The sequence below is a fragment of the Varroa jacobsoni genome, unplaced genomic scaffold, assembly GCF_002532875.2.
Source record: "Varroa jacobsoni isolate VJ856 unplaced genomic scaffold, vjacob_1.0 scaffold_1134, whole genome shotgun sequence".
Classification (NCBI taxonomy): Eukaryota; Metazoa; Arthropoda; class Arachnida; order Mesostigmata; family Varroidae; genus Varroa; species Varroa jacobsoni.
In genome coordinates this window covers 162,397-174,243 of record NW_019214036.1, presented here as the reverse complement: position 1 = coordinate 174,243, position 11,847 = coordinate 162,397, and the positions used below count along the sequence as shown (strand labels likewise).

Genomic DNA, 11,847 nt, shown 5'->3' with positions numbered 1-11,847 from the left:
ATGATACGAGGATTAATCAGCTAAGTTCTAGGATTTGCGATATAACAACAAGAACTATCTACGCAATCAACCCAAGTGTTTTTCGCTCCTCGTATCCGTTCCCGAATACAATACACGTATATACCACTTTTACAATTCCTTGAAGCCCTTCTCTAATAGAGAAGGTCATAGAAACCCGAGTCGGTAAATGCTGCTACCAGTATAACAAGATTATCGAGCAAAAAATCTATATTCGTAATGAAGCGTACACCTGTGTGTTGTCACTTCAATTAACGAGCTAGGCTTTCATATAGAGTTGTGGCCTCTTATTCCGAACGTACTAAAGTAATAATATCAAACTTTTAGAGAATATTAATTAATTAATAGTTCATTAATAATTAACAAAAATATTTCATTAGCAATTTATATCTCCTATTGTTTGTACTTGTTCTCTATACTTCTAAAAAAAAAACTCTAAAAAACTAGACTTCAATTTACAATCCAATTTATTGTATTTCAGATCTGGCACACTGAGTGATATTTTAAGGAAAAAAAATCGACATTTTTAGCTAATGTATTTAAAATATTTTCATTATTTTACTCGACTACACGCTACACCTTGTCATATTCTTAAATACGCCAAAACTAACCAAATACAGATAGTTCTCGTTTCCAAACGAGTTCTCTCCCTAGCTTTTATCTCCAAGCATTTTTTCAGTTTCCTTTTCACATTCTTGTACAACACATAACCGCGTCCAATACAGCCTCTATATTTAAAGAGTAAAATATATGCAAAGACGAATACCAGTATTAAATAAAAGGGCAGAAATACAATTTTTAGACATTTAGTCCATTTATTTACTGTATTTACGTTTATAAGTATTTAGACTGCAAGTCGATATTTACACTTATACATATACACAATAAAATTTTGATTTGTTAATAACGAGGCGTATTTTTTGTAGTGCCGTTTGAAATGCTAGAGTTTCATCCTTAATCTTGATCTGGTCCCTTAGCTGCTCATTGCTAAATCACACGGCGCTGTACTGTGCTATGTTTACAGCAGAATTATGAAAAATGTTGCTTTAGGCATCTAAAATAAATGTCCAAATAAAACTCTACTTAATAAAATCAACACGTACAATTGTATCTTGCAGTATCATTGTTTTTGTCGTACTATGGCCTCCGCATGAGCAGTGATTGATACCGATTCAAATAGAGGTACATTTTATCGTGCACTACGTAATCGTACGTGTTTCTGCAATGCTCTATACACTTTGTGTTATTATTTTGCTTACGTATATGCAATTTCGCGAGTATTGTATTCGTTTTTTTTGTTCATTCAAAGCTTGTTTGGTACGCTGACGCACGCTATTGCCAATGGCAATGGAAACTTGCTCACGCAATCTCCTCACCTAACGTTTTCGTCTACTGTCTACGCATGGAATTTGTTAATATAATTTTGTATTTTACACTGTACAAGTGGCACGTATTTAATATTGGCTCGAATTTTCGCCGCTTTGTGCAGGTCAACGCTTGTGAGTGACCCTCGGATGCTGGCTACGATGTGAAAATTAGTAAAAATGGCACTTTGCACACGATATTACGAGAGATCGACTGCAATTTATTTTATTGGCCAAAAGGGTTCAAGGATACACCATCGGGTTCAAGCTACCCGTGGTTTCACGTATATTTCGGTATAAAAAAGAAAGAAGAACTTAAAAAAGAAAATGCAATATGTACAACAAATTCGCCTATACGAAAAGGGTCTACTATGTACAACACTGGGTGTATCCGTTGAATTTTACTGTCGATGTTTTCTGCTAACACAACCGCCTATTAACATATCCGAAATTGAACCGAAATTTCTGTATATATATTATGTACAGTTCGTTTTGGGGGTTTGATCGTAGCATCCTTTCCCGTATGCACTTGAGAAGTCTACCTACTTTTTTGAATTAATCAAACTTCGGGTACTTTGTAACAATGACACCATAACGTCTGCCATTTGAATAGGATCGGCGGTTTGATGAAGCTAACTTATTAACAAGCGCATCGATAAGTATCGGTAATTCTAAATTCTAGTCTCTATTTCTGTATATGGCAGTTCATACTGTCGTTACTAAACGTATTCTTCTTTCGTTTTTGATTGACGACCACTCGGGCCACGATGATTGGCGCTCCGGTTTGAGTATGTTGAGTCTTTTGAAGCTTGGCGTGAATGGGCAATGTTGTGTAAGCTGCCCCCATGAACATTAGATGCGTGTGTATTCGCCGTGTGCACACTGTGTATGCTACCATGTATGGATGCACGTTTCGTTGAAAAGTTCGAGTCTCGGGAACCCTGCCGCGAGTGTACAATCGGAGCCCCAGCTGGCATGGAACAAAACGTCGAGTCACGTGAATTCTGCCGTGAGTGAGCAGCTGCGGCAGCTGTGCCTGTCGCTCGCAATTGCGATAATGATCCAATGCGTAAGGGAGGTGGCTGACTCCAAGCAGCTGATAAATTCCAGTCTGTAGTAGGTGCTCCGGGGGGTCCTGGAGGCGGAACCTCGTAGGCATGGTTTCCTGTGTTATAGATCTTATCCTCTAGTTCCGTATCTGTGTTGTTGTCCACTGTTCCGTGCCCGTAAACACGCCGAGATTCCGATGGTTGTTGCCGGCGCTTCGATCGCTGGCGGATCTTCTCGTAATTGTGCTGTCCATTGTATTCGAACTCCGAACATGTAAAACTTTCGTTACCGCCAGATTCGTCAGCGCTTGAGTCATCTTCACGCACATCGGTGTTCGCGTCTCCGTCGTCAGCATGTAGCGAGTTCAAGGCATGACCAACGTCGTCATCGGTATCAGATGTCACGCCGTCTAGAGTACGTACGAGGCTGGAATTGCGACGGAAGTTAAGCCTATCAATTTCATCTTGTGTGAGGCCTAGCTCTATTTCTCGCGTAGGTGTGCCCTTTAACTTCGCTAGCTGAACGGTAGTCATCGGCTTTGCGGGTACTGAGCTTACGGTTATTTGACTTTGACTCGATGGCGCTTGACTGCTGACTGGTGATGTGAGTCCAGAACACTCCGAAGCGCCCATTGTGCCTTTGCCTGCCAACAACGCTCTCTGGATAGGCTTACCCGAAATGTCCTGTAGCGTTAGGATACGGGGTGCTTGTTGGGACATCTCACTTGATGGGCTCAGACGCGCTAACGGTGCGCTGTTCTGTGATAATGCAATTCCCACACCGCCCAGAGGGCTTAACCGTTGAGACAACGCGCTATGGTTGGTATCTCGAGCAAGCACAAGACTTGAAGAACCGTGAGAGATGCTGCCCGGACTAAGACGGTGGGCCGAAGCTGCATATGGTGGAGGAAGTGGGACGCTGTTATTTGGCAAGTGTTTGCCACCCTGTCCTTTGCGAGCGCCGTCGCGGAAGGCCTTATAGTGATAAACGATGTCGATATCCGAGGGGGCAATACTAGAAGCGTTCTCTAGGTCGTAACATTCAGGTATTTCTGAACTTAGAGGTGCATTTGTAGCTTCAGAGTTTAACAAAGCAAAACGTGGCATGGGTGTTGAAACCACGGCGTTACCATCGAAAACTTTGGCGTTCAAAGGCAAGATAGGTACAGCGGACAGAGCGGCATCAGGAGGAACTCGCATGATCTTTTTCGGCGGTCCTGCGTGAGGACCATCTAATCGGCCACTTGTGACACTGGCTGCATTATTCTGAAGCATAATATCCTCTTGATTATTATTCGTTACACCATTCGTGTTCGTCCCGCCAGCCACGTACGTGTTCGAGATCTTATCTTTAGCTTTGTTGCCCCCTGTTCGCTCTTGTAGTTTACACTGTTTAAAGGTCACATAGCTGGCCAATAGGCCGCAGATAAGAATTGCAAAAAATACAACCACCGCGATGACGCCGATGTTTAACGGGTCACGAGCAGAGCCCAAAGCACCTCCGGCATCATCGCTACAGCCCACGGCAGCGGATCCCCGCACTGCGAGTGAAAAATACGTAGCCCGGGTCGCATTAGCGTTCGCCGTTTGTAACTCGCCGTTGACTGCTATGCGTCGTATACAGCCTTGTAATGCGGGTGTCGACATGGCACGGACTAGTTCGTCGCTTCCAGTTGACTGTGCTTGATTCGTAGGATTTTGCTGATTTAGAAAAGGTTTAGGTGGACCGCCAAAAGCTATCACTGAAACGAATGGGTCAAGAAAATCATGGACACCGCGGCCCATGTGACCACCAGAGATCGTAGCGGGAAAAACACTTCCTTGTCCTGTAGAAGGTGGACGGAGTTCGACTACGGCATGATCGACGGAAAGGCTAACCCAAAGCGCGGGGTAATTATAACGAGTGAGTGTTACCAAATGCCAGGAGCCGTCTGCAACTGGAATATCTATTGACGCTGACAAAACGCGTTCGCCTGCACGGAGCAAATATGCGAAAAATGTTAGGATGTTGGTTGTACTCGGCGGTTGACCAGTCATATAACAATAATTTGATTTTTGTAAGCATACAAAGGAAATTCTCTTTATGTATGCAGTGGAAACTTACCTTTATATTGAGAACGATACGTAAGGGTCCCGGCAACGAGTTCTAGCAAGGTAAAGTCTCCTTCCGATTCTGACAGTAGCAGAAGTCCTTCGAGGTTTTTTGTACGGAAACTAAACGAGAGAGTTTTTGCCGGTTCGGGCTCAAGAGAACGCTGGGACGACATCGGGCGGTTGTTTCCGCTGTTGCTAACTCCACCGTGATGCAAATGAGACCTAAAGTGAAGCGACGATTCGTTGAGCAAGTCTCTCATAACATCTTAAAAGCACCTTCTTTCTTAAGGACAGGGCGTCGTTAAAAATACGGTATGGTTGATTTTTTTGTTTGTAGGTTGACCCACAGCGTTCACTTTGATATCTCTACTCGGTATTTTTAAAGGAATGAATTTATTAAAATTGGAATTTTTATGTAGACTTTGTAAACATGGATATGCTTGTACCTTTTATGTTTTTCGTTGGGTGTCATCTCGACAAAACCCGCCCCGTTTGCTGTTAATGAGAAGGCTTGCTCTGGAGCGTCTAGTGCCGGTCCGCAATCACTTGCAATTAGTCCAGAAGGGCAAACACATGATGCCGAGAACCACTCATCGATACATTGACCGCGCAGACCGCAAAGATCATTGCCTGATCCATAGGTTGTAGTTGGTCCAGACGAGGTTGGAGTGCTTCCCGGCGTTTTACCGACGCTGCAAGGATCCGCAGGGCGAGGGCATTGATCAGTGACGTGTGCCGACCTTACCGGCGCATCAAGCTGTAGGCTTTTGCCATTTACGGCCACAGAGTGGACACAGCCAACGAAATCATCCGACGCCAGTTGCCCAGGACGCTCCACGATTGACTCCACGAGCGGTAGCCCACCCAGGTAAAGCGGATAGTTGTTGAAAGAAAGCGTGCCTATAAGAAACAAGACGCATTGAAAAAGACTAGTTTCCTTATAAGCACGCATTTGTACAAGAGAAAGTAGATCTATTCACAACGATTCACTTAAACGTATTTAACTACGCTATATAGGGTCGTAGAAGTTCCAATAAAAGGACGTGTCTTGCATCGTATTGACTTCAACATAGGATTGGACATACCTGTGTGACCGGTGATGGAAGCAGAGCAGGAGGTGTTACCCGGCGCACAATCATCGCAGAGTTCACCATGGTGCTGGCAAGAAGCAACGGCCAGAGCAGCCGTACGCCCATTGCGAATGACACTAACCTTGTGCCAACGTCCGTCAGCGAGGTCACCACCGGCACTCACGCGGCTAATAGCTGATCGTGCACCTCCAAAACTGAACCGAGCACGTCCCTCAACAAGTTCAAGGGCGACGAAATCGCTGCGACCTCCACTTTGTCCTCCGTAATTATAAGCTAATAAAGCATCACGTTTACTGGTAGCGAACACGATCGAGATATCATTGGTTCCTGCTCGCAAGGTAGGGAATTCCATAAATGAGTATGGGTGGAAGCCGAACGTCGATCGTTCACAGTGGCGTCCATAGAAGTTTGCTGGGCACGCACAACGGTACCCGGCAGTGCTAGTTGACGTGGCTCCGGGAGTCTCTGACACACAAGTGCCGCCATTACGACAGCGGTTAGGTCTGCATCCATCGCTGGTCTGCTCGCACAGGGCGCCTTTAAAGCCCGGTCGACAAAGGCAGAAAAAGGCGCCGCCCCCAGGAGCGCTTTCACATGATCCGCCATTACGGCAAGGGGTACTCGCGCAGGCGTCCACTCGCTTTAATTCACAGTGTCGGCCGTGTAAATGCGGTGCGCATACACAACGATAACCTTCCTTCGAATCGTAATGACAGGTGCTGCCTGAAGCGCACGGGTTGGGCGAGCAGGGTTCTCGTTGTATTTCACAAGCAACACCGGAAAATCCTGGTGGACACGCGCAGCGAGGACGGCGTAACACGACAGGCGTCGTTATAATCCTGCTGGGAGAGCTGCTGATTTGCAGACGGCCGCGGTTCTCCAAACGTGACTGGCAGTGAGCTCCGTTGAGGCACGGTCGAGCGTCACATGGTTCGTAGCCGACAGTGAACATCGAAGCTAATTCGGCAGATTCGCGCAACGCTGTCTTCACTTCCGATGGCAAAGCATAAACACCTGATCGTTTCTGTACGGCCAGCGTTACTTGGAGCGAATGGTGATGACTAGGCGGAGCTTGTTCGTAGCCTTCAGTTCCACTAGGAACAAGTGGAGGTTCCTCTTCCGCAATGCTGAACACAAGAGGAGTCCCAATGTAGCTAGTGGCATCGTCAAGCAGCTTTACGAACATGTCATAATCTTTAGCGGATACGAAGTCGTCAGCTGATATCCCTTTCGTCGTCCGTAACGTGACAGCGTGTTTGACAGCAATATCATCAAATGATCGGAAGTGTACCGACACGCTAGACCTCACATCAGGATGACGGCCATCATTGCCACGGACGCTGAGGGAAAAGTTCTGTGGACTCTGGGTGCGACGGGCATGTAAAGAGCAGTGTCGAGCGAGACTAAATACGGAATCTTTGCCTGAGTCACTTAGACGACAGGAGTAATCTCCGACGATGTCAGGATCAAGCGGGGCCACTTCGGCGATTTTCCCACCAGGGAACACATTGTTTAGCACCCAAACGATGATAGTAACGTCGCGAGGACTCGATGGGTTGTCGTTTTTATCACGAACACGAACAGTGATGCATGTACGAGACTTGTGTGTAGGTACTCCACTGTCATGCGCTTCAACAATAAAGCTCAGCTCCGGAGTGGTTTCTCGGTCGAGCGACGTCGTTGTGCGCACGAGACCACTGTGACGCTCAATCTCAAATTTATCCGCATGTGGACCGCCGACCAGCAGGTAAGTGAAAGGTCCGGCGTTAGGAGGAAGATCACGGTCGCGAGCGCTCAGTGCCATAACCGAACTGTACGCGGGTTCATTTTCTGCCACATAGCCGATCATATCTGCGTCGTCGAAGTATGGAGCATTATCATTTATATCATCGACAGTAACAAGCAGAGTTGCAATACCAGTTTGTGGTGGAGTTCCATTATCGACCGCTCCAATGGTCAGGTTGTATTCGGAAACCTTTTCGCGGTCGAGGCGAGACGCCGTATGTATATCACCAGTGTGCGGATCTATTGCAAAGGCATTCTGGTTGTTACCATTTAAAATGGTATAGTAGAACTGATTGTTGTTTGGTCTGACGTCTTTATCGGTTGCAGTTACAGTCAGAATGTAGCTTGCTGTTTCGGCGTTTTCGGAAACTTTGGCTTGGTAGATTAACTTGTTAAATAGCGGAGGATCATTTCCGTCAAGAATCGAGATGATCACCTGGGCTTCATCTGTGTCGTTCCCACGAATCGCACCACGGTTTTTAGCGATTGCTGTTAGAACAACACGAGCCTCATCCTCGCGGTCCAGTCGCCGTGCTACTGTTAGTACACCTGTTCGTGAGTCGAGCTTAAAACCTCTTTCATTCGAGGCTCCTACAAGGAAGTAAAGTACCTCACCGTCAACGCCAGCGTCCTCATCAGTTGCTTTCACTGTTCCGACCACACGTCCAACGGGGTCTGATTCGCTGGCTTGGAACTGGAATACGGGATCGGTGAACTTTGGCAGAAATTCGTTGCGACCGAGAATCTCCACGACAAGCTTGCATGAGCTGAATTGGACTGTGCCAGGATTACTAGCGACGATTTCAAGCTCGAATTGTTTCTCCGCTTCAAAATCCAGTGACTTCTTAGCAACCACTACACCGGAATGTGAATCAATAGCAAATCGATGACCAATTGTTGGACCCAACAATGAATATTGAATAACCTGATTACGTACAGAATCTGCGTCAGTGGCTATCAGCTGTGTGACGACGGTATCAATAGGCTCATTTTCGAATACTGCAGCGTGAAACTCGCTTGCGTTGAACAAGGGTGGACAGTCGTTAACATCCAATATCGTAATGATGAGATCGACGCTCGCAGAGAGCGCCTTTAATCCTCGATCCTTAGCCACTACCCGAAGTAAATACTCCCGATCGGTTTCATAGTCTAAGCTGTTATTGACCCTAACCGCACCACTTCTTTCGTCGATCAAAAACTTTTCGCGGGCACCAAGATGGTCTTCTAGAAGCTGGAGTTCGTAGACTATCATTCCATTAATACCGTCATCAGCATCTGTCGCGCGAACTGTCAAAACTTCAAAACCTTCTACGGCATCCTCACCCACGCTTGCCTGGTAAATCGAAGACGTAAATACGGGCGCGTGTACATTTTCGGCGGTCACCTCGAGTATGACATGTGTCCGCGCAGCTTTCGCTGGCACGCCTCCATCCCGGGCAATAACCCACGCCTCGAAGCATTGTCCCCGACGGCCGTGAACACTGCGGGTGAGGGTCAGCCAGCCATTCTCCGTATTAATGCGTAAAAGTCCACTTTCGCTGGCATTACCTTGACTAGCTAAACTGTAAAAGACCATTGCGTTTACCCCTTCGTCAACAGTATCTGCTGCAATCAGCTGGGCTAATTTGGAATCAGCTGGCATCGACTCAGGTACTGGGATAAAGTATAGATCGCGTTGGAAGACCGGTGCATGATTGTTACTATCTACGACCTGAATGATCACGGTAGCCTCGGATGACAAACGCGGTTTCCCATGGTCGGTAGCAATGACCTGTAAACGATGCACGTTCTCGTGTGATAGTCTTCCTCCGCCGGCGGGTCTATAGATAAGGGGTCGCTTTGAAGTGATGTTTCCACTGAGCGGATCAATGCGGAATAGATCCGACGGCCGTGACAAAGAGAACGCAATCGTCGAGCCAATTTTGTCCCTATCGGTGGCTCGGACCATTCCGACAAACGTTTGCACCTCACGTTTTTGCTGCTGTTGGCTTTCGGCGACAAGGAACTCGTACGATGGTTTAGAAAACTCTGGTGCATTATCATTGGCGTCTAAGACAGCGATCGTTAATGAGGTCACCTGTTTCCAGGCTCCGTCGAAGACTGAAACCTTTAGCAGATACTCGTCACGTGTCTCACGGTCGATAGGGCCAGCCACAGTTACGTCTCCAGTATGCTCATCAATAGCAAACGCACGATCAGGATCGTCAAATAGGGTGTATGTCGCCTGAGCGTTTGGCCCGATGTCGGCGTCTGACGATGTAATTCGAATGACGAAATGACCAATTGGTGAATTTTCCGTTACATTTGCAGTAAATAGCCGGGTGAAACGCGGTGTGTTATCATTTTTGTCAGCAACATGCACATAAACCGAACATGTCCCTGTTCTTGTAGGCGTGCCGCGATCGACAGCTTCAACAATCAACTGATAGTGGTCGATGCTTTCCCGGTCGAGTTTAGCAGTAGTAAATATCTTTCCTGATCTCGCTTCAATTGAGAACGGTGGAGAAGTCGATGGTGGTGGGATTCCAGCTTCGTTCGGCGAATCAACTCTTACCCCAACTGACTCTAAAGTACCCACTGGGATAGACTGCGCTAGCTGAAAAACAACTTCACCATTCTCCTCTTCATCCGCGTCTGTAGCTTCGATTTCCGTGACAAATTCGGGGGCTTGTTGTTCTTCCAAAACTGTTACATTGTACACCTGTCACATTGGGATAATTCAAGGTACTAATTTAATTAATTGTCGCTTTGGCGTACTGGGTAGCGCGCCGGGCACCCAGCTATAATAATATTCTAGATTTTACTGTTTCAAGCTTTGTATTTGAATAATATCGCACCCCCAACCTTAAAATTGATTCTCATTACGTTGCTAAACAGAATGCAAATGTAAAATAAATAGGACTTTTTAAAGCACACTAAAAATATAAATATTATAGGTAATGTCAAGGCAATATTTACCAATTGTTTGCAGATCGGTGAATTGTCATTGACATCCGTAACCACGATGGAAAGTTCGGTAAAAGCGGCAAGCCCCGACACCCTATCTTCAGCTTGCAGCCACAGTCGAAATGAGGGGGTAGTCTCAAAATCAAGTGATTGGACCACACTTACTTCGCCATTCTGGGCGTTTACCGAAAACACGTTATCCATGTTACCGCCAGCAACGCTGAAAATTGATTAGTTACAATTAAATACGATTGATTGGAAGAAAAATAAGCTGAAACATTCTAGTTCTTGGGAGAAAAACCTAGAATAGGAAGATTCCATTTTGTTGAGTAGACAATATTTAAAAAAACAGGCACTTTACTATGAACATACATGAATTCGTCGTATTTGCCCTAAAACAGTATCATTACTACTTCGGTGCGACCAATAATTTGCGTCACGTTAGATTACAGCAAAACTAACCCATAAAGGATTTCTGCAGGACGAATAGATGTTTTCGCTTGTACTCTTGTCAGACGCTTTCCCATGGGTGCGTCTTCGCCTATGATGAACTCCCTTCGTCCAGCCAAAAACACAGGAAATTCATCATGTTTGTGAACTCGGACACGAAGCGTCGCATTAGTTGATAAAGGCACTACGCCTCTATCAGTGGCGAAAATCCGAATTTCGAATGGTACGCTGGAACTGCCGAGGCTGCGAGTTGGCAAACGATGCGCCAACTTCACCACTCCAGTATAGGCATCCACTTGAAATAGTCCAGCATCAGATCCTGCTAACTGATAGGCCACACGGCGGTTCGCACCCGAATCTGCATCACGTGCTTGTGTTCCAAAGACAAAATGTCCTAAACATATAAAAAAAAAATAACATCAGTTTTTGCGTAAACCTATAAAAGTCACAATTAGTATGTTATAACGCCATGTATTTTACAATAACATCATACGCACTATTTATAGTTTACGTAATCAAACAACCACAAAAGGGCAAAATCATCAGCGGGAAAAGAACAAGTTGTCCAGTTCGAGCCGTACCAGCGTTGGCATTATCCGAAATTCGGATTTCATAGACGCTCCTGTCAAACTGTGGCGCGTTATCATTCTGGTCATCAACATGAACTGTCACGTTGACCTGGGCTCGACGACTTCCATCGCCTCCGTTGCGGTCTAAGCAGTTAACGCGCAAATGATACACAGCAGTGGTCTCGCGATCAAGAGGACGCAATGTCCGCAGTTCACCAGTGCTGCCATCTAACGAGAAGAATTGACTAGAATCTTCAAGAGAATACCTGTTTAGAACAAAACCAATAGCATCCTGAGTTAGATAACCTTTAACACGGGTAACCACATGAAATACAATGAAATGCAGTAGTATGATGAACATGCACACCGTTGGTGTGCCATTGCGGGTTCTAACCTAATAAAAAGAGACGCATTTGTGTAGACTTTCAAATGACGGGTTCACAATCGTCCGTAAAAACCATTTATTATAAGAGTACGAAAT

The 11,847-nt window shown here is 45.9% G+C and overlaps 2 protein-coding genes across 2 annotated transcripts in view; both read right to left on the bottom strand.

The window, feature by feature from the left end:
- The window catches only part of pelo (pelota mRNA surveillance and ribosome rescue factor), a gene marked incomplete in the record, with an annotated part of 8,264 nt that extends 7,596 nt beyond the window's left edge, over positions 1-668 (bottom strand). Inside the window, 1 exon segment of the mRNA XM_022844894.2 lies at positions 1-668.
- A 140-nt stretch (positions 669-808) lies between these two features.
- ft (cadherin-related tumor suppressor fat) overlaps positions 809-11,847 on the bottom strand; it is a 61,577-nt gene continuing 50,538 nt past the window's right edge. The window contains exons 9-15 of the mRNA XM_086971165.1: positions 11,379-11,632; positions 10,810-11,191; positions 10,360-10,567; positions 5,611-10,102; positions 4,972-5,425; positions 4,536-4,747; positions 809-4,404 (exon numbers count right to left, since the gene is read on the bottom strand). Coding sequence (XP_086827291.1) covers positions 2,102-4,404; positions 4,536-4,747; positions 4,972-5,425; positions 5,611-10,102; positions 10,360-10,567; positions 10,810-11,191; positions 11,379-11,632 — 8,305 coding nt within the window. The 3' untranslated portion in view covers positions 809-2,101. The remainder of the gene's footprint in view (positions 4,405-4,535; positions 4,748-4,971; positions 5,426-5,610; positions 10,103-10,359; positions 10,568-10,809; positions 11,192-11,378; positions 11,633-11,847) is intronic.